The 21,924-nt window shown below is 40.2% G+C and overlaps 1 protein-coding gene across 1 annotated transcript in view; it reads left to right on the forward strand.

The window, feature by feature from the left end:
* Nucleotides 1–21,924, forward strand: part of LOC145982243 (metal cation symporter ZIP14-like) — a 141,206-nt gene that overhangs the window by 99,415 nt on the left and 19,867 nt on the right. Inside the window, exon 6 of the mRNA XM_083115823.1 lies at nucleotides 4,428–4,634. Coding sequence (XP_082971949.1) covers nucleotides 4,428–4,634 — 207 coding nt within the window. The remainder of the gene's footprint in view (nucleotides 1–4,427; nucleotides 4,635–21,924) is intronic.

Consider the following 21,924-nt stretch of genomic DNA (forward strand, 5'->3'; position numbering starts at 1 on the left):
TAGCTTCATCTCGTTTGGAAGACGTAGGCCTTCTTACTGCTGATCATGAGGAGAAAGTGATTGACTCAAATAAGGTTCTTGGAGAGAAAAATAAATTAAGTGATACCATTGCAGAGGAGGCTGCATCATCACTTAAGTCAAGCGGAGTGAAAGGAATTTATTTTGACGGAAAACAGGATGAAACAATAATGATTCAGAAAAAAGACGATAAAGCATATTGGACTGTAGAGAGGGAGGAGCACGTTCTTATAAAGGAGCCAGGATCCAAATACATCGGTCATCTAACACCAACATCCGGAAGAGGAAACAGCATTGCCGAAGCCATCCGAAATTTTCTTTCAGAAGAGGACATCGATACTTTGGAACTCATTGTAATAGGCTGCGATGGAATGCCCATTAATACAGGATGGAAGAACGGCACAATAGCCCAACTGGAATACTATCTCAAGAAGCCTCTTCAAAGGTTTGTTTGTCTTCTGCACACAAATGAACTTCCCTTGCGGCACTTCATTGAAGAAATTGACGGAAAAAGTACTGGACCTACTACGTTCGCAGGACCAATTGGAATGGCACTACAAGACTGCAAGAATATGCCGGTGCAATGCTTTCAGCCTGTGCCACTGTCTTGGACTGACGACTTAACAGAAGAGAACCTAAGCTCCGACCAAAGATATCTCCTGTGCATCTGTAAAGTGGTTTCGACAGGCGATTGCGACGCTGGATTGGCTGAGAGGCATCCTGGGAAGTTGCATGATGCCAGGTAGCTGACAGCTGCCAATTGAACACTATGTCTCTACATTGCAACGAACAATCCATCGGAAAATCTGCAGGCATTCGTCCAGTACATTATGAACGTGTATGCTCCTATTTGATTTTCCATCAAGAAAAAGCCATCGTGCGTTGAAGGATGCCGACACCTGTGGAGACTTATCCGCTTCCCGCTGCATGGATGTCAAGTACAGAAAAATAAAAGATCCTCTCCTACAGCAAAATACCTGGTTTGCCCACCTGGAAAACCTTCTTCTGACAATGAGAAGGTACTTGGTTGGAGGAGAATCCTAAAAGTAAGAACATCTTCATCTCCGAAAGCCATCTGAGAATTCAGTGCCGGAGATTAAGGTCGACACAGAAAACTATGTCAACATGATTGATTGGTTTAAGTGCAAATTGACTGAACCACCATTGACACGACTCTTAAGCTTGGAACAACTTCAGGACAACATAAAATCAGCTTCTTATCCAGGAGGAGATATCACATGTTTTCCAGCTCATACGCAAGCAGTCGAAAGAAATGTGAAGCTTGTGACGGAGGCGGCAGCATCAGTGTGTGGCAAAGAGGAGTGCCATAAGTTCATTTTGGCAATGATGAAGTTTCGGGACCATATTCTGAAGTTTTCCACTAAACCAGAGTACTAAACTACTACATAGGAATATAGCAACCGCCTGATCATTGCATAGCGTACTACCAATATATGCATGGGTGGAAGGGTGGGCAGAACTCGAACTGCAGCCACCTCCTCGTGCTGATTTCTGGGCTATTTCCGATAGAAAAAAATAACAGTTTTATTTTTTTTGGAAATTGGCGACAAGCTGCAGACAACACAGTGTAAAAGATGTAAGTTGTTGTCAAAAATAAATGTCCCTCGAATTCTTTACAACTAACACAAAGGCAATAAAGAAACACACACACATTTAGCCTGTTTTTTTTTTTTGTTTTTAAGTTTACACCTTAAGTATGCCTAAAGAGGTCCGGCAGTGCCCATTATTATTATTTCTAGCATTGTTTACATCATTTAGAGTTGATCTACATGCAAAATACCATCACTAGGGGAAATAAAAAATATTTTTTAAATTTTTTACCAAAACTTTCTTTTTTTCAAAAAAAAATTTTCAAACTTAATTATGATGCAGCTCCTGAAGACACACACCGATTGAGCTGAAATTTTGCACATGTATCATAGAGCCAATTTGGCCAAAAATTATCACTAGCTGTAAGCCAATTTCGAAAAAAAATATTTTTTTGAACCACCCTACTACACAGGCTACATTTTAGTGGCACATTAACCAAATTGAGGCACTGTACAAAGTTCTAATGTATTGCAAAGGTAAAACATTATATTTCATAAATCCAATTAGTTTTGAGTCAATAAAAATTATGTCCAGTTTCAACAGCATCTTGACATTTTATAACTTTGTGGAGTAAAAGAATGTATATTTTCACTACAAAAATTGGCAGTCTTATTTTCAAATTAAGTGACTGGTAGGTACTTTTCCACTAAACCAAGTCATGGAATATAATGTGTTTCGATTTTGAAAGCTTACACTTTAGCAAATAAATACTTCATTTGTTATGTAATATCCATGAAAAACAAAAAGATTTAAAGTTTTGTTTTGCATCAAATGCTGTAATGTTTTTCAAAGGAAGTTTCTAAGTTGTCAGTTTCTAGTAATCTGATCTTTTTTTTTTTTTTTGTTTCTTTAAATTACAATGCTACAGGGTGATTTTTTTAAAACTCATGGTTTTCTTTGTTGTGTAAAATTTGTAAATTAAGTATTATTTCCATGCGGTTTGAGCAAATGAATAAGGAAGGATGGGAGATTTATTGGAGTATGTTTACCAGTTTATATGCATCCCGGGTAATATCGCCCACGCCTCAACAAAAACAGCAAATAATCACCAGTGTACCCTACAATAATATTGAAGTATTGGATTTTTGCTAAACTGAATTAATGAAAATGAGTTTTTTTTTTGTATTCACTCAAACATAAATAAAACATAAAAATTATGGCACAGACATATGACATAACATCTCACCTTTAAAAAAGGTGCTGAAAGTGTTGCCCTCCTTCCTGTAAACAAAGTCGAACACACCGTTCCATGTTAAGGGCTGTCTGACATAGTGTTTCTGCGCTAATGTTCGCAATTTCAGTGATAATGTTCTGCTTCAACATTTCCAGGGATGTAGGGTTGTTTTTGTTTGTTTTGTAGGCATCCCTTTAGGAAGCCCCACAGAAAGAAGTCAAGTGAAGTTAAGTCTGGAGACCTCGCAGGCCACAATCCCTTAGAAATAACCCTATTCGCAAAGAAACTTTCAATCAGTGCCATACTGTCATGCGATGTATGGCATGTAGCACCATCCTGTTGAAAATAACCCTGTGTGAGTTCAATGTCGTCCAAACTTTCAACAAATTCCATGAATATTGCCCTGTACCGCTCTGTGTTCACTGTTTCATTGAAGAAGATTGGACCCACTATACGTGATGCTGAGACAGCGCACCATACCCCAACTTTCTGTGAGTGCAACGGAATTTCAACGGGTTTTCAGCTGCCCATATCCGTGTATTCTGAGAATTAACATACCCCGAGAGATGAAAGCAGGCTTCATCAGTAAAGCACGTTATTTTCAGAATATCAGGATTACGCACAGTAAACATTAAAAACCAATTACAGTAATCTACACGTTTAACTTTATCTGGATCCTTCAATTCTTGAACAGCTGTAATTTTGTACGACCTTAGTTTCGCAGTTTTCCCTGCCTTTTGACATGTTGAATAAAATATAGCCGGTTTCTTGTGACAAACGACGGAGATATTTCTTGGCCGACCTCAAGAGTCTAGCACTGACATCTTCCACACCTGCCCGCGGGGTCCGATGCTTCCCAGTCTCACTCCGAAGCGATCCTGTTTCTTCCAAATTCTTCACTAGCAACAATATTGTGTTCATGTCTGGGGCAGAACGTGAGGCAAATTTGTTTCTAAATGCCCTTTGCGTAGCAACAACAGAATCAGTTTTTCCTAAAACTTTTCACGATAAACACACGTTCCTGCAAGGAGTACACCATTCTTACTGTGTGTCCTGATCACAATAACGCAACTTTTCAGCACAACAATTACGCAAAAGCACACAACTTTCCAGCACAACAATATAAGAGCTCAGTTTCCTGGTTATTGTTGACAATGACAACGGTGCTATCTACAGGAGGAAACTTAAACCTCCGCACTGCATCCAAACCCCCAGACCAAATAGACGCGAAAGGTACACTGGTGAATATTTGCTGTTTTTGTTGAGGCGTGGGCGATATTACCTGGGATGCATATAAACCAGTAAACATACTCCAATAAATCTCCCATCCTTCCTTATTCATTTGCCACAAACCGCATGGAAATAATACTTCATTTACAAATTTTACACGACAAAGAAAACCATGAGTTTTAAAAAAATCACCCGTTACTTTCCACATATTATTTTGAGTTTGCAATCATGTTAACACACACTTGAAACAAAATATGGACTGTAAATGAACAGTGTGTACATCAGTAAAATTGTGATATTTTCCATCACCTGAAATGTGGCAAAGAGAGAAAGCAGAAAATCTAGAGATTTTAAATGAGAAATTGTTTTATCGATTTTACCTTTTCTTTTCCAGAAAAAGCAGCATTCTGAGGCTGTTCACAAGGACAACTCATTTACATGTATGTCCACAGTATCATCACCAAGCGAACAGTGTGTTTCAGATCTGTCTCACCAAAATGAATTTGTAAATCATTCCATCGGTAGTTGTCTGCCAGCAAATCCAGGAGCTATTTACGATTATCAAGAGCAGGCAATTAAAGCATCTTTTGGCCACCAAGAGGTAATTTTAAGAAAAATATGTTTTATTTTTTATATGTATCTACTACCATCAGAAGTTCATGTGAAGAGAAAGATGGTCTTCTGGAATAATTAGACTTCTAGGAGTAATGTTGGAATTCATACATCTTTTTGTTTAAATGCATTTGTTCACAATTTAAGATCATGAAAGGAAATTATATGATCTACACATTCTTCAAAGTCTTGAACTTGATAGGCCTACATGTTTTTCTGCATTTTTTGAGTTGAACTCTCTCTGCCCTTCCTCAGGAATGGCAACTAACGAGATTTACACTATGGAAGATATGAAAAGATTTTGTTTGCAGTGTATTTTCTTGGTGTATTTGAGAAAATAATTTGTTATGAAAACATGGTAAATAAACAATTTGAATTATTTCTTTTTATGACACATTTAAAGTATTCTGTTCATGGAACACTAGGTACTCCATTTTACACACACATGGCTGAGATGGGAAATTTGGCAATTGGAGTAGAGGGGCAACATTCTCTAGCAACTAACATTCCTTCATATGTTGCTAAAAGTTTTTTCCATTTCCAGAAAGAGGAAGGAGGTGACATAGGTGAAATAGCAATGGAGGAGAGCTGTATGTTGAAAATTTGGCACTGCAGCAAAACAGAGATTGATGAAAAGATTTTCTCGGGCTATCGACCAGGTGAGTTGTGGGAAAAATCCCAAGCTTTCGAGAGCTAATGTCACTCTCATCTTTAGGGTAGAATTGCAGTCCTGAGCGTCAACCCGGTGTATATATGTTTGTGGGGGAGGGGGTGTCCCAGTGAAGATGGCGAACGAATTGGGTACCATGTCTGCTGCGTCCATGCTTCTGGTTAACTATTGCTAGCCAGGCTGGGTTCAGTTCAAGCCCCGTGTCACAATTCTCTTTTTCTTCATGAATGGCTATTGCTTCCTTGATGATGCGGTCCCAGTAGTTTGAAGTTTTGGCTATGATTTCTGTGTTGCTGAAATCTGGTATGTTCTGCTAGTCACGACTTTTCCGGATGGAAATTCTTAATGTAACTTTGGTGTTCTTTACAGTGCTGTTCTATTGTCATGCCCATCTGTCCAATCTATGCTTTACCACATTTGCATATAATACAGTAAACTCTTGGTGTTTTGAGCTTTAAATGATCCAAGGGGTTGCATAGCAAACTTCTGGTCATCGGGGGTGGTTTGTGGATGGTTTTTATGATATGTTTCATGAGAATTCGGCTTATAATTCCGAAGAGATTTCCGATGTAAGAAAGGATGGCTATCTTCTGGTCAGCTTTTTCTAGGTTCACTAGAGTGTCTGGATTCCCTGGTGTGTCCATGTCCCCTGATGTGACCGATTCACTGATGTGTCTGGATTCACTGGCATGTCCATGTCCCCTTTTGTGCCCAAATTCCCTGATGTGTCCGAATTCTCTGATATGCTGGTCTTCTTGGACAGTACTCGTTTTAACATTTTGTTGATGTTGTGTTCTGAGTACCCATTCTGTCGAAAAGCTGTGTGAAGATGTTGTATTTCTTCTGAAAGATGCTCCGCATCACTGATGGAGATGGCCCGGTTAAATAAAATGGAGAGTACTGTAGCTCATTGAGACGGGTGGTAAAAACTGTTGGCATTGAGATATAGATCGGTGTCAGTCAGTTTCCGGTATACACTGTGTCCCAAGGATCTGTCTGGCTTGCGTTTGACGAGAAAATCCAAGAACAGCAGGCTGTTATTCTTCTCGGTCTCCATGGTGAACTTGATATTTGGGTGCTGGGACCACATCATGAAGGAAGCAATAGAAATTCATGAAGAAAAAGAGAATATTAATCGTGACATAGGGCTCAAACTGGACCCAGCCTGGCTAGCGATATTTGACCAGAAGCACGGATGCAGCAGACACAGTACCTGATTGGTCCACCATCTTCACCAAGACCGACCCTCCACGAACGTATATATACTGGGTTGACACTTAGGACCGTACTTCTACCCTGAAGATGAGAGTGACGTTAGCTCTCGAAAGCTTGGATTTTTTTTCCACAACTCGCCTGATCGATAGCCTGAGAGAATCTTTTCATCATTCATCACCGGTCAAAACATAGATTGTTTTTGTACCCAAAAATGTCCAATTGTGACAGTGTGTAGAAAGTTGGTTATGAAATTTTGCATGATTGGTTACATGTATGTCCTACAAAAGCAAACTTTATCCACCAATTGAGTGATAATTTGAGGGTAAGCAGTTGAGTGTCAGAGTTCCAAATTTATTTTAAAACACAAAACACTGGTAGAGAAAACAACCATGAGTGAAAAAAAAAGAATGCTCATGGCAGTAATATCTGTTGTTTTCTTCTTGTCTTTGCCTTCAATGTAACTCACTACTTTTTTTCTTTTCAGCACTATATTTTGATTTTGTTATATGTCTATACAGGGTGTCATTTTAATGGCACCCACGGACCACAGAAACGTATAGAGGACATCAAAACAAATAACTTTTCCCAGTAACATTTTTCTCATTATGCGTCGTTTTGGCGCTACAGTCGTTGAAAAAAGCCCATTTTGCTGCCTGAATGATGGCAACCCAACACAACATTTGATTGGATCTGTGATGCCATTTCCAGCAGTGAAACAGGGCACAGCAGTGTTGCAAGGAACCCACAAATTTTGTGGAAAATGACAAGACTACCAACCATATTATTAGCTGTAACACAAAGTGAGGAACATGTCCAGTAGACAGAACATCCAGGGTATCACGACCTACCAGAAGCCCAGCAGTCATTCCAGGGGAAAGGGGGAAGTGATCCATTGATACGAAAAATGGTAGAAAACTTATTCAAAATGAAGTGGTAATATCGGATTTTGTCTCAGCCTACATGTCAAGTATCAACAACAAATTTTATTGGACCTACAGCTTACATGTGGCTGTTTATGCCCAGCTAAATGTCAAATATTTGGAGATCTTCTTGTAAGATTGATATCTACAAGTTTGTGTCCTGATACATTCCTTGTGGTATTGTGGTACTGATAACGGAAGTATCTGATGTTCATGTGTTACACTGCAGCCAAAAGTACAACCACAGTAACAACCTAATGATGAATCAGTAGCGAATATACTGCCATGTTCACAGTTGCAAACTATTACATGTGTATGCGGTGCATTGATAAACATACTCGTGGGAGAGCTTGTTTTACTACTACTTATATCCCTGTATTTTCAACCATTTTTGTCCCTTGCCTCATAATTATGGGTTACTTATGTTTGGAATTTTAAGTTTTCTCATTTTTGTTTTGTCAACTGTTCAGTGTGTCACAGACAACTAGTATTAGAAGAATGAAGTGGATTGATAGACTAAACTGTAGATGTCAACTTGGCAACGAGATTTGCAAATATTTGACATGTAGGCTGAGAGACAAAATCTGGTATTATCACCGAAAAGCAAAGTGAGAAAACACGTTCTGTAACCAAACAGGAAGTGAACAAATTATACAAAAAATTGTAGAAAAAAAAAATTATTCAAATGAAGTGGTAATATCGAATTTTGTCTCAGTTTACATATCAAATATTTGCAAATCGCGTTGCCAAGTTGGCATCTACAGTTTAATCTATGCACTTCGTCCTTCTGATACTCGTTGTCTGTGACACACTGAACAGTTGACAAAATAAAAGTGATAGAATTCAAAATTCCAAAGGTTAGTGAAACGTAATGTAATGTATATTCACGACATTATGCGGCAAGGGGCAAAAATGGTTGAAAATAAAGTGATGTAAGTAGTAGTAAAACAAGCTCTCCAATGACTGTTTATCTACGCACCAAATAAACATGTAATAGTTTGAACATTACTGTGAATATGGAAGTATATTCCCTGCTGATTCATGATTAGGTTGTAATAACCTAACAACCCATGCTTATGCGTGTTTTAGTCATAGTGTAACAACGTTAACCTCGGATACTTCCACTATCAGCACCACAATACCACAATGCATGTATCAGGACTAAGGAATATACAAACCTGTAGATATGAACCTTGCAACGAGATTTACAAATATTTGACATGTATCTGGGCGTAAACTGCCAAATGTAATCTGTAAGTCCAATAAAATTTATTGTTGATGATAATTATATTTGACATGTAGGCTGAGATAAAATCTGATATTGCCATTTTGAATATGTTGTTTTTGTACCATTTTTATATCGTTGGTTCACTTCCCCTATCCCCTGGGATGACTGCTGGTCTTCTGGATGGTAGGATGTGTTTTCCTAGATGTTCGGTCTACTGGACGCGATCCTATCTTTGTTTTACAGATCATAATGTTGTTGGTAGTCTTGTCATTTTTTCCAAAATTTGTGTGTTCCTTGCAACACTGCCGTGGTCTGTTTCACCACCGGAAATGACGTCACAGATGCGATCAAATGTTGTGTGTGTGGGTGCCAGCATTTAGGCAGCAAAATGGGCTTTTTTGAATGTATCAGGCATGCACGCCATCATACCCCCTAGACTCAACCTAGCCACCCAATAAGCATTTCTCCATTCCCTACCGATCCACACCCACCCACCATCCACCCCACAGTAAACACTGGTGAAAGGATCTGCTCGTAAAACCTGTGTTCTACCACTTGTTTTTGGCACCGCTGTGCAGACACTGGTGTCAGTATTCTGTGCCTCTACGCTTTTGTTTACTTCCATTCTTTCTACCTACATGTGACAATGAGGCTATAGCCTCAAAATATAAGACTTTTCTTCTATCGTGGTAAGTGTTTACTGTCTCCTACACCATTGAAGAAGAAGCGGTGCGTAGAACGAAAAAAACACTGTTTCGTCACCAGGCTCGTCGTAAACTGTGAGTGTGTAGGATGAGTTGGGAGGGAGGGCAGGAGGGTGGGTGAGGGTAGGGCATTACTGGGTGGCCTTGTTCAGGCCAGGTGGAGGGGTTGCACTCATGGCCGATATATAGGCCAGGCCCTCTCCCATCTTTTGCGAACAAAGGTGTTGGCTGGTTGGGGTAGGAGATGGATGATCGCTACCCGGAAGCAGTCGTTGAAACTGATGTTGTTGTATTAGTTGGTGTGGACATCGACAGTGAAGTCCAGGTTGTGGGTGGAGGAGTGGTGGTTATTGATGCGGAGGTTGAGGGCCGTTGATGTTTCCCCCAGGTAAAAATCACCACAGATGTTGCAGGTGAGGATGTAGATAAGATTGAGGCATGGCAGGTCCCTTTGGGATGGAGGGTAAATTTGCCAGTGGCCGTGCGCACCTGGAGGGTGTGAGAAGTGATGAGGATGGGGCAGGTCTTGCACCTGGGGCGGTTGCATTTATGGGCAGGGGGGTGTTGGATGTGTGTTGAAGGAGTGTTGTGGACCAGGATGTTTTGGAGGTTGGGGGGGGGGGGGGGGGCGTTTGAAAACCACTCTGGGTTTGTCGGGAAATATGTTTTTGGTTTCGGGATCACTGTGGAGAATTGGGAGAAGAGAGTGCAGTGTGTGCCTGATTTTGTTGAGGTGGGGATGATATTGGGTGATGAGTGCAGGCAGGTTGGAGGCAGCAGGTTTCTTGGTGGTAGTGGTATGTGAGGCAGCTCGTGATATTTGCTTGGTGACCAGGATGGAGGGATATCCACGGTTAACCAGGGCCTGGTGTAGGCGGAGGTTATAATTCTGGCGGGAGGTGGGTGAAGTGTTCAGGCGCTGTCCCCTAAGGGCCAGAGAGAATGGAATGGTTTTTTTGGTGTGGAACGGGTGGGAGCTGGAGAAGTGTAGGTATTGCATGTGGTTGGTGGGTTTTATGTGGATGGAGGTAGTCAGGTGTCCTCCCTCGATGTGTACGTCCACATCCAGGAAGGTGATCTGGTTGGGGGAGTGCATCCAGGTGAATTTTAGGGAACGGAAGTGGTTAAGTTGGTCCAGGAAAGCTGACAAGGATGGTTCTCCATGTGTACAGAGCATGAAGATGTTGTCGATGAAGCGGAGCCAGAGGAGGGGTTGGAGGGGTTGGGTAGCCAAAAACTCTTGCTCAAGTTGGCCCATGAAGAGGTTTGCATAGGATGGGGCCATTCTGGTACCCATGGCTGTACCTCGGATCTGTAGGAAATTTTGGTTTTCGAAGGTGAAGTTGTTACAAGTGAGGACAAGGTGGGCTAGGTGGGTCAGGAAGTTGGTGCTGGGGTTGTGAGGTTTGGGTCTGCTATTGAGATAGAATTCTATGGAGCGGAGGCCATGGGAGTGAGGTATGTTAGTGTAGAGGGAAGTGACATCAATGGGGGCAATGGTGGGAGGGTGCTGATTTTCTGGAGGAAGTGGTTGGTGTCACGGAAGTAGGAGGGCAGAGCTTTCACAATAGGCTTTAGATGGGAGTCAACAAAGGCTGAGATTCGTTCTGTACGTGAGTTATAGCTGGACACAATGGGTCTACCAGGGTTGCCAGGTTTGTGGATTTTGGGCAATAGATAGAAGGTGGGGGTGCGGGGATTGTCGGGTATTAACATGGCGGTGGTACGAGCTGTTAGGCCTTCAGGTGGGCCGCGGGTGTGGATGAAGTCCCGGATTTTGGTGAGGTGTTCGGCGGATAGGTCAACTGTGGTGGGTTTGTAGGTGGAGGGGTCAGCCAGCTGGCGGTTGGCTTCCGCCAGGTAGTCTTGAGAGTTCAAGACCACCGTGGTGGACCCCTTGTCAGCTGGGAGGATTTTGATGTTGTGGTTGTTGCGGAGGTCTCCGAGAGCTTTCTGTTGGGGGGGATTGAGGTTAGGTTGGTTGTGAAAGTTATTTAAGAATGAGCTGTCAGAGGTGGTGGAAATGACGGCAGTGATGTATCTTTCCAAGGGGTGGTTGGTGGGCAGGGGGGGGGGTGGATCTTGGGAGGAGGGGGGGCTAAATTGAAGGAGGCTCGGGTGGGTTTCACTGGTAGTAGTTTGGAGTGAGGGATTTTTGGCCCAGAAATGTTGCCATCGGAGGTTGCGAGCAAATGTGTGTAGGTCAAAAAGTAGGCGGAATTGGTTGGGGGGAGTTGTGGGAGAGAAGGTGAGGCCTTTGGATAAAACAGCTATTTCATCAGTGCTCAGTTTATGGAGAAGGGAATTGTAAAACTAAAAATTATACTTTTTTCTATGGTGGTACTAAAAATCATAATTTTGGAACAGGCTTTTTCATAAATAATAGAATTATCTCGGCTCTTAAAACAGTAGAATTTATTAATGAGAGGATATCATATGCAGTTTTACAGGGTAGGTGGTGTAAAATTATTTTAATAAACATACATGCACCAACGGAAGATAAAGATGATAATACGAAAGATGATTTTTATGCAGAGTTAGAACAGATCTTTGATAAATTTTCTCAGTATGATATGAAAATTCTGTTAGGTGACTGTAATGCACAGATTGGCAAAGAAGAGACATTTAAACCCACGATTGGTAAAGAAAGTCTTCATGAATTAAGTAATGATAATGGTATAAGATTGATTACTTTTGCAACCTCAAAGAATTTAATTGTGAAAAGTACCACTTTTAAACATAAAGATATCCATAAATATACCTGGTCTTCTCAAGATGGTGAAACTCATAATCAGATAGATCATATTCTCATTGATAAGAGAAGGCATACTAGTATAATTGACGTTCGTACACATAGAGGTGCTGACTGTGCCAGTGACCATTATTTAGTAATTGCTAAATTAAGAGAAAGACTCTCAGTGATAAATCATAAGCAACAAAATCTAAAAGTTATAAAATTTGATACAGGAAAGTTTGCTGATGAAAGAATTAAGAAAGATTACCAAATTAAACTGTCAAATAGATTTGATGTTTTGCAGGATTTAAATGATGATGAAAATATAAATGAAACAGACGTAAATAAGAATTGGGAGCACATACGTAATGCAATAGAATCAGCAGCTAAAGAAAGTATAGGATACCATAAACCAAGGAAAAGTAAGCCATGGTTTGATAATGAATGTCATAATCTAATAGAAATAAGAAATCAGGCTAGACTTAGGTGGTTAAACAACTCGGATGATACAAATCTAAGCAATTATAATAGAATAAAGCGAGAAGTTAACCCACGTTTAGAAGTAAAAAAAGAGATTACTTGAAAAGCAAAATTAACGAAATTGAAACAAACAGCAAAAATAAAAATATCAGAGATTTATATAAAGGTGTAAATGAATTTAGAAAGGGGTGGCAACCTAAAGTAAACTTGATAAAAGATAAAGACGGTGATTTTCTAGCTGACCCAAGCGATATTCTAAATAGATGGAAGAACTACTTTAATGACCTTTTAAATGTCCATGTAGGAGATAAATCAGAAGTAAATGAAGTACACACAGCAGAACCTTTAGTTCCAGAACCTAACTTGACTGAAGTTAAAGATGCTATTAAAAGGCTAAAGAATAACAAAGCACCTGGCATTGATTTAATACCAGCTGAGTTAATTAAATATGGTGGAAATTCATTAATATGTCAAATTCATAAATTAATTTGTTTAATATGGAATAAAGAAGAAATCCCTCAACAGTGGAAAGAATCCATAATTGTTCCTGTGTTTAAAAAAGGTGATAAAATGAACTGCAGTAATTACCGTGGAATTTCTCTACTCTCAACAACATACAAAATATTGTCTAACATTCTTTTAACAAGACTAACCCCATATGCTAATGAAATTATAGGTGATTATCAATGTGGATTTAAACATAACAGATCAACTACAGATCAAATTTTTCACATCAGACAGACACTTGAAAAAAGTGGGAATATAATCAAAATGTCCATCAGCTATTCATTGATTTCAAAAAAGCATATGATTCGGTCAAAAGAGATAAATTATATAATATATTAGTAGAGTTTGGAATACCTAAGAAGCTTGTTAGTATGATAAAAATATGCACCAGTGAAACAGAAAGTAAAATTCGTGTGGGTAATAATATGTCTGACAAATTTACAATTCATGATGGGTTAAAACAAGGAGATGCATTATCTCCATTGCTCTTTAATTTTGCCTTAGAATATGCTGTTAGGAAGGTAAAAGAAACTAACGAAGGACTAAAATTAAATGGTGTGACTCAGTTGTTAGCATATGCAGATGATGTAGACTTACTGGGGGATGATGTGAATACAATTAAGAATAATGCTAAAATATTTTTCAAAACTGCTAAAGAGATAGGTTTGGAAGTTAACAAAGAGAAAACTAAATATATGCTTACAGGCCGAAACCAAGTGTTAGGTAATAATCAAAATCTAATTATTGATAACAACTCGTTTGAACCAGTTTCCAAATTCAAATACTTAGGAGTAATATTAACAAATGAAAATTATATTAAAGCGGAAATAAAAAGTAGGCTTAATTCAGGAAATGCATGTTACTTCTCTCTTCATAAACTTTTGTCTTCTCGTTTAATATCTAAGAAACTAAAAGTTAAAATATACAAAACCGTAATTTTGCCTGTAGTATTATATGGGTGTGAAACTTGGTCCCTTACATTGAAAGAGGAACATAAATTGAGAGTATTTGAAAATAAGATCCTTAGGAAAATCTTTGGACCTAAAAGGGATGAAGAGACAGGTGAGTGGAGAAGGTTACATAATTTAGAACTCCATAATTTGTACTCGTGTCCAGATATTATTAGAATAATTAAATCAAGAAGACTTAGGTGGGCAGGCCATGTGGCACGAATGGGAGAGGAAAGAGGAGTTTACAGGATTCTTGTTGGCAAACCAGATGGTAAGAGACCTATAGGAAGGCCCAGACGAAGATGGAGGGACAACGTTGAGATGGACCTAAAGGAAATCGGTAGGGATGGGAAAGAGTATATAGATCTTGCTCAAGATAGGGACAGATGGAAGGCCTGTGTTGCTGCAGCCATGAACCTTCGGGTTTAAGAAGGCTAGAGAGTTAGTTAGTTAGTTCAGTTTATGGCTGGATAAATTGAGTACAGTCTGGTTGTTTTTGAGTGGGTTAGGGTGATTGGTGGTTATGGATCTGGTAGGGGTGGGTTTGTCCGTGGACTGGTTGTTTCCCAAGGCGCGATGTGTGGGAATGCAGTTTTGGTTTTCGGGGGGGGGGGTCTGTGGTGGTGTGGGAGGGGTGGGCAATGGTAGAGGGGGGTCGGGTAATAGCGGGCATGTTGGTGTGGGACTGAAATTGGGCGGCAGTGGAAGGGGAAGGGTGCAGCCAGTCCGAAAATCTTGACGGCAGAGATTGGAGAGTTTTTGGAGGTGTTTAGTGTTAATGTCACTGGCAATGGAATGGGCGGTGTACCAGAAGGAGTCTATTTTGTGATGGTGGTTACCTGGGGTCAGCAACAGGAGTTTGGTAAGGGATTGAATAGAGATGGACAGTTCTCGGGCGCGATTTAGCTGGGATCTGTACATGGCGTGGGTCAGTTCAACAGCGAAATTTCTCGCTAGTGGGAAAATCGTGGGTTTTATGCTTGGGGGCATGGCGGAAAACGGCAGTTTGGGTGTGAGGCTTTTGGGTGTTAGGCCTAATATCAAACATGAGTGCAGGAAGCATGCATGGGACGTAGCTTTGGTGTATGAAACAATAAGAGATCGCAGGCGGTTCAGTTGATAGGAGTTATACATGAAAGGATTCATACCAAAAGTGGATAATAATGAATAAAAGCAAGGAGGGCCAAAAGGGCTAAGTAAAAATCAAAGAAGGTAAAAGGAAACACTCACCGGACAGTAGAAAGATTCAAAATTTTTGCTAATTTCATAGCATCATCGGTGTGAGAAGAAATAGAAGACGGAACCTGAAGTTGGGGCCCTGCAGAGTTGCCAGGTGCCAATTGAAGAAGAAGCGGTGCGTAGAACGAAAAAAAACACTGTTTCGTCACCAGGCTCGTCATAAACTGCGAGTGTGTAGGATGAGTTGGGAGGGTGGGTGAGGGTAGGGCATTACTGGGTGGCCTTGTTCAGGCCAGGTGGAGTGGTTGCACTCATGGCTGATATATAGGCCCTCTCCCATCTTTTGCGAACAGAGGTGTTGGCTGGTTGGGGTAGGAGATGGATGATCACTACCCGGAAGCAGTCGTTGAAACTGATGTTGTGGTGGTTGGTGTGGATGGCGACAGTGAAGTCCAGGTTGTGGGTGGAGGTAACCACCATCACAAAATAGACTCCTTCTGGTGCACCGCCCATTCCATTGCCAGTGACCTTAACACTTAACACTAACAATTAACACCCATCTGCCAAATCTGCGGCAACTTCTACATAGGCGAAACCTCCACCCCCTTGAACCTAAGGATTAATAATCACCGTTCCTCCACCCAAAGCTCCGATTTCACTGTTGCCATCCACACAAACAGCCATAACACCACCTTCAATAACTGCTTCCGTGTTGCCATAATCCATCTTTTACCCCTCCCCCACTCTGACACATCTTTCTGCAGGCGCTGGGAAAGGGCCTACATAACAGGCATGCATGCCACTATACCCCCCGGACTCCACCTAGCCAACCAGTAACCCTTTCCTCTCCTCCCCAAAATTACCCACCCACCTTACAGTAAACACTGGTGAAAGTGCTTCTCGTCATCTATCAACTGTTTCTGGCAACACTGACCGTAGAGACGCTACGGTCAGTATTCTGTGCCTCTTCTCTTAGTAACGCAGATCTTTCTCCTTCAACTTGAAAATGCGACCTAGGTCGCGAAATATAGAATAATTTCTCTTCGTGTGGTAAGTGTTTACTGTCTCCTTCATCATTAGTGTGTGTGTGTATATATATATATATATATATATATATATATATATTAGCTGATTGCCTGGCATTTCCCAGGTATCCCAATCTTCTATGAGATGGGAATATAATGAATTCTAACTGTAGTGTAAAATGAACTTGAAGTTGAACGGCATTGGGAGTGTCTCTCTTCATCTCAGCGGCCCCGAAAACTATGGATTCCACACTAATGTCGGTCGTTTTACATGTCACCCCTATCCCACCCCCACCCCTAGGGGTACCAGGGGTGTATTGGAGTTGAATGGCATTGGGAGTGTCATTATTCATCTTAGCGACCCTGAAAACTATGGATTCCACACTAATATCGGTCATTTTACATGTCACCCCCTTCCCACCCCACCCCACCCCACCCCACCCCACCCCTAGGAGTGTCTTGGAGTTGAACGGCATTGGGAGTGTCACTATTCATGTTAGCGACCCCGGCAACTATGGATTCCACACTTATATTGGTCATTTTCGACTATTTTTACATGTCACTCCCTTCCCACCCCCGTCCCTAGTGGTTTAAATTGCTTTAGGCATTTGAGAGTTATGCAGGAAGAAACACACATACATACATCCATTTTTATATATTAGATTTGAATTTTAAAAAAATCTTCGACAAAAGTAACATTTTCTCAGTGATGTGTTCTGTTACTTTCCTGTCAATTTAAAAGAACCCATTTTTTAATTTTTCTGTTCACTTTGATTTTTATTGTCAGAGCTACAGTGAGTCACCAAAGAAAAGCATTTGTAAAATTTACATTATTTTCTTCTGACTATTGCTTGATGAGAAGAGGGATTCATAATTTATCTTCTAATAACAATACCAACTTCACCTTTTTGTATTAAACAAATGATTTTTGTACATCACTGCACATTTAAATAAAATATTTTTTAAAACCTTATTCCGAGAGACTTACTGGTGAAAAAGGTTTCAATCACTAAGGCAAGGGTTCACAAACTTTTTCACCCTTAGTGTTTCAAGATTTTTTTTGCAGTGCCCAAGTCAGAATGTAGGCCTGTTTTCAAAGCTCAGTTAGTGTGGTTACTTTGCTTGCCTTAAGTTAAAAAATTAACACTTATTTCAAATTTAGAAACATTTCAGGCATGAAAAGTGCCAAATAAGCACGTATTTCGAACAAGTATATCATTGGTTGAATTTGCCACGAGTAGACTAACAAGTAAGTGTCATTTCAGTGAAAATATTGAAACATTTTTGTGGTGCCCCTGTAAGGCAGGCACGGGAAGCACACACTTTGGGAACCACTCCGCTAAGGTTTGAAAGTGGAACCTTGTTTTCACATTTTTCAAGGGACCAAGGTGAAAAACTTAAAATATCGGGAAATGTAAATCTGAAAGAAATATATAGCATATGCATTCACTGGGACTAAGAAGATTGAGTGTATAGTGCCGGAAAATGTAAAATCTGAGGTTCCAACGTATTTCATTTAAGCTTAAAAACTCCTGTAAGTGGTTGTTATCCATAGCTGCTACCATATGCACATTTTTCCTTTCCTTTCCAATTGCTTATGCCATGTATCAAGACAAGTTTGCCATCATAAGAATAAACAAAAATACGTTAGAGTATTGAAATTGGTCTACTTACGTAAGTGAGTATGTATTCGTATGTAAACTACGTTTCGGAAGCTTTACTGCTTCCTTCTTCAGATGGTTGTATTTTCGGGTTGGAACATCAAGCCACTTTGGAGAAGTGTCATCTGAGGATACTGGGTGAAAGGTTTGGGTTAAAAACACTTCATAGTGCTCGACATATACAGAATTAAAACTACCTTTGTTAAAAACCCTTAAAACTCTCGATAAAACATGTTAAAACCACCACTACGGTGTACTTGAGTGGCCGTTGAAAGCCCTAGTTCCCTGCCAAGGTAAAGCGTGCATGCAGCTGGCACCACGCTATGGTGTGGTGGGGTACTTCCCCTCCCACGAGAGATCCCTCCCCTCCCTTTTTCTTTTTATCTTGTCACCAATCCAAGGAGAATTCGCGTTCCACTTCAGCTGCTTTCTCTACCTCCGAGGTGACATGGAAGCCTATCGGAACACTTTTATCATTCATGTTGTCCCACTTTAAAAAAAAGCTAATCCATACATCATCCAAATTGCCGTCGTCCCGGTTCAGTTTATTTCTCTTTTGCGCACAAATAAGTGCCGTTTCGTATACGTTCCTATCCAATTTACTGTTACTTCTTTTGATAACATCTCTTTTTATTATTCCATACCCACTGTTTATTATATGCTTCGCAAGCCCCATTTTTGGATCCCTTTCTTTGATATTCTTATTCTGTTCCCCCCATCTAATACGCATGTTCGGCCAGTTTGTCCAATATATTCCATCCCGCAGTCGCATTCGATCCTATAAACCCCTTTTTGTTCATCGGGGCTACTTCGGATTTTTACCCCCCTCCCTCTTATAATCTGTGAAATGCTTTTCAATATTTCTAGGGGCTTTCGTCCCGCATTTCACACCATACTTTTTCACTGTTTTCCAATTTTCTCCACGAGTCCTTTACAGGACGGTATCCCAACATAATGAACTTTACTATCCAACTCTCCCTCCTCACATTCCTCCTTTCCTAACCTGCTATCAGAATCGGGGTTCTCCTTCGCAATATTCTTCCTTGCTCTTCTGGCTAACACATTCATTTCATATTCGGAAAATCCATTCTTCAATCCTACCTCTATTGTCCATGATATTTACTTTTCTTTTTCTACGTCATTACTACATAACCTCTCAACCCTTACGAAAAAGTTTAAATAAACATTCGATTTGACCCTACTAGAATGTTCCAATGCCTTATTAATATAAAGATTGCCTGCTAGGGGTTTATGAAACACCTCCATCCATATTCCCTTTTCAGTTTTAGTAATCCTTAGGTCTAGGTAGTTAATTTTACCTTCTACCAAGTTCTCCCTAGTGAAGCCTATTCTGTCATCTTGTTTCTCTAACTCAACAAAAACAGTGTTAAGATCTTTTTCTTTTCCAATTATAAGGATATCGTCCATATATCTACCGTAATATTTTATGCTTACTCCCACTTGTTCCATAACAGTTTTTTCTAGGTAATGCAAGAAAATGTTTGCTGCAAAACCCGATACCGGGTTGCCCATCGCTAACCCTTCTTTTTGTCGAAAGATCTTATTGTTTATGCGGAAATAATTGTACCCGGTTACAAGAAAAAACCACCTGACGTATTCCCATGCTACTAATATATCCACGCCATGGTCTAATAGCTTCCTTTGGAGACAGTCACTGGCTTTATCTCTCGGTACACTAGGGTACAAATTTATTACATCAAAGTTACTAATTTGGTCATCGCTCGCGATTTCTAACCTTTGAATTGACTTTTTTACCTCAAAGGAGTTTTTAACGCTATGCTGGGTTTTAACATTAATCTTCTTCATTCTTTTAATTAATTCTTTTGCTAACCCATAACCTGGTGTTGGACCAATAATCCCCACTTATGAACACCCAGGGTATGGGTTGGCAAAAGAATTAATTAAAAGAATGAAGAAGATTAATGTTAACACCCAGTATAGCGTTAAAAACTCCTTTGAGGTAAAAAAGTCAATTGAAATATTAGAAATCGGGAGCGATGACCAAATTAGTAGCTCTGATGTAATAAATTTGTTCCCTAGTGTACCGAGAGAGAAAGCCGGTGACTGTCTCCAAAGGTGGCTATTAGACCATGGCGTGGATATACAAAGGCTGTCGCAGAGAAGGTGAGACTAATTCCTGTATAGGAAACAGCGACCTCCATTGGCTAGCAAATGTAATAGGGTGAAAATTTGGTTCATTAGCTGCCGATTGAGACCAAAATGAGCGTATTAGGTCAAAAAGTCGTGACTGTGTAGCAGGTAAAAGACAAGCATGTTCATGTACCCCTCCAAGAATCATTAAAATGAAACAAAGTAAATTACAAACCACAAAATTTTTATTCAGAATCAGCCATATCGAGTAGACGTACATCTTTTTTTAAAAATAGGCACCATTGACAGCTAAGCAAGCGTCCATATGCTCCTGCCACTTTGTGAATGTATTTGAAAATTCGTCGTCAGGTAGCGAACTGAAGAAAACTTGCGCTGCGGTGATCACTTCTTTGTTCGTCATGAAATGACTACCACGTAAAGTGGCCTTTAAAAGTGGAAATAGCCAAAAGTCGCAGGGTACATGGTCCAGGCTGTATGCTGGATGAGGGAAAACTTCTATTTTTCTCTTCGTTGCGTAATCCTGAAAAGCCCGCACGGTATGCGGGCGTGCGTTATTGTGATGCAATATGAAGGAGTTCTTCAAATGCGGCTTCTTTTTTGCTACATGCTGGCGCAGTGTCTCAATGACTCCTTGGTAACACTGTGGCTCTACTCAGTCTGTCTTGATCGCCATATGCCTGTTGAAACATTGCATATGTTTCCGCATCACTCTTCCCTAAACGCCAATAAAATTTTATGTCATGTCACTGTTCATCTTGAATACTCATCGCGAAAAGCAATGTTATACACAAAAACCTGGAGGGGTAAATGAAACACGTTCCACGTAAATCAACACAGCTACTCACTAACGTGGTTTCGCAGCATGTGACAACTTGATAAGGAAACATAATGAGTCATGCTACACGACACGACTAGTGCCAAAACCATAGGCAGTGTTGCCAAGCCAGGAAAAAATCTGTCTCACTTTCTCTGCAACAGCCTTTGTATTAGTAGCATGGGAATACGTCAGGTGGTTTTTTTCTTGTAACTGGGTACAATTATTTCCACGTAAACGATAAGATCTTTCGACAAAAAGAAGGGTTAGCAATGGGCAACCCGGTATCTGGTTTTGCGGCAAACATTTTCTTGCATTACCTAGAAAATACTGTTATGGAACAAGTGGGAGTAAGAATAAAATATTACTGTATATATGTGGACAATATCCTTATAATTGGAAAAGAAAAAAATCTTAACACTGTTTTTGCTGAGTTAGAGAAACAAGATGACAGAATAGGCTTCACTAGGGAGAACTTGGTAGAAGGTAAAATTAACTACCTAGACCTAAGGATTACTAAAACTGAAAAGGGAATATGGATGGAGGTGTTTCATAAACCCCTTGCAGGCAATCTTTATATTAATAAGGCATTGGAACATTCTAGTAGGGTCAAATCGAATGTTTATTTAAACTTTTTCGTAAGGGTTGAGAAGTTATGTATTAATGACGTAGAAAAAGAAAAGTAAATATCATGGACAATAGAGGTAGGATTGAAGAATGGATTTTCCGAATATGAAATGAATGTGTTAGCCAGAAGAGCAAGGAAGAATATTGCGAAGGAGAACCCCGATTCTGATAGCAGGTTAGGAAAGGAGGAATGTGAGGAGGGAGAGTTGGATAGTAAAGTTCATTATGTTGGGATACCGTCCTGTAAAGGACTCGTGGAGAAAATTGAAAAAAACAGTGAAAAAGTATGGTGTGAAATGCGGGACAAAAGCCTCTAGAAATATTGAAAAGCATTTCACAGATTATAAGAGGGAGGGGGGTAAAAATCCGAAGTAACCCCGATGAACAAAAAGGGGTTTATAGGATCGAATGCGACTGCAGGATGGAATATAT

The sequence above is a fragment of the Lepisma saccharinum genome, chromosome 2 (genome assembly GCF_977018435.1).
Source record: "Lepisma saccharinum chromosome 2, izLepSacc3.1, whole genome shotgun sequence".
NCBI classification, from domain to species: Eukaryota; Metazoa; Arthropoda; class Insecta; order Zygentoma; family Lepismatidae; genus Lepisma; species Lepisma saccharinum.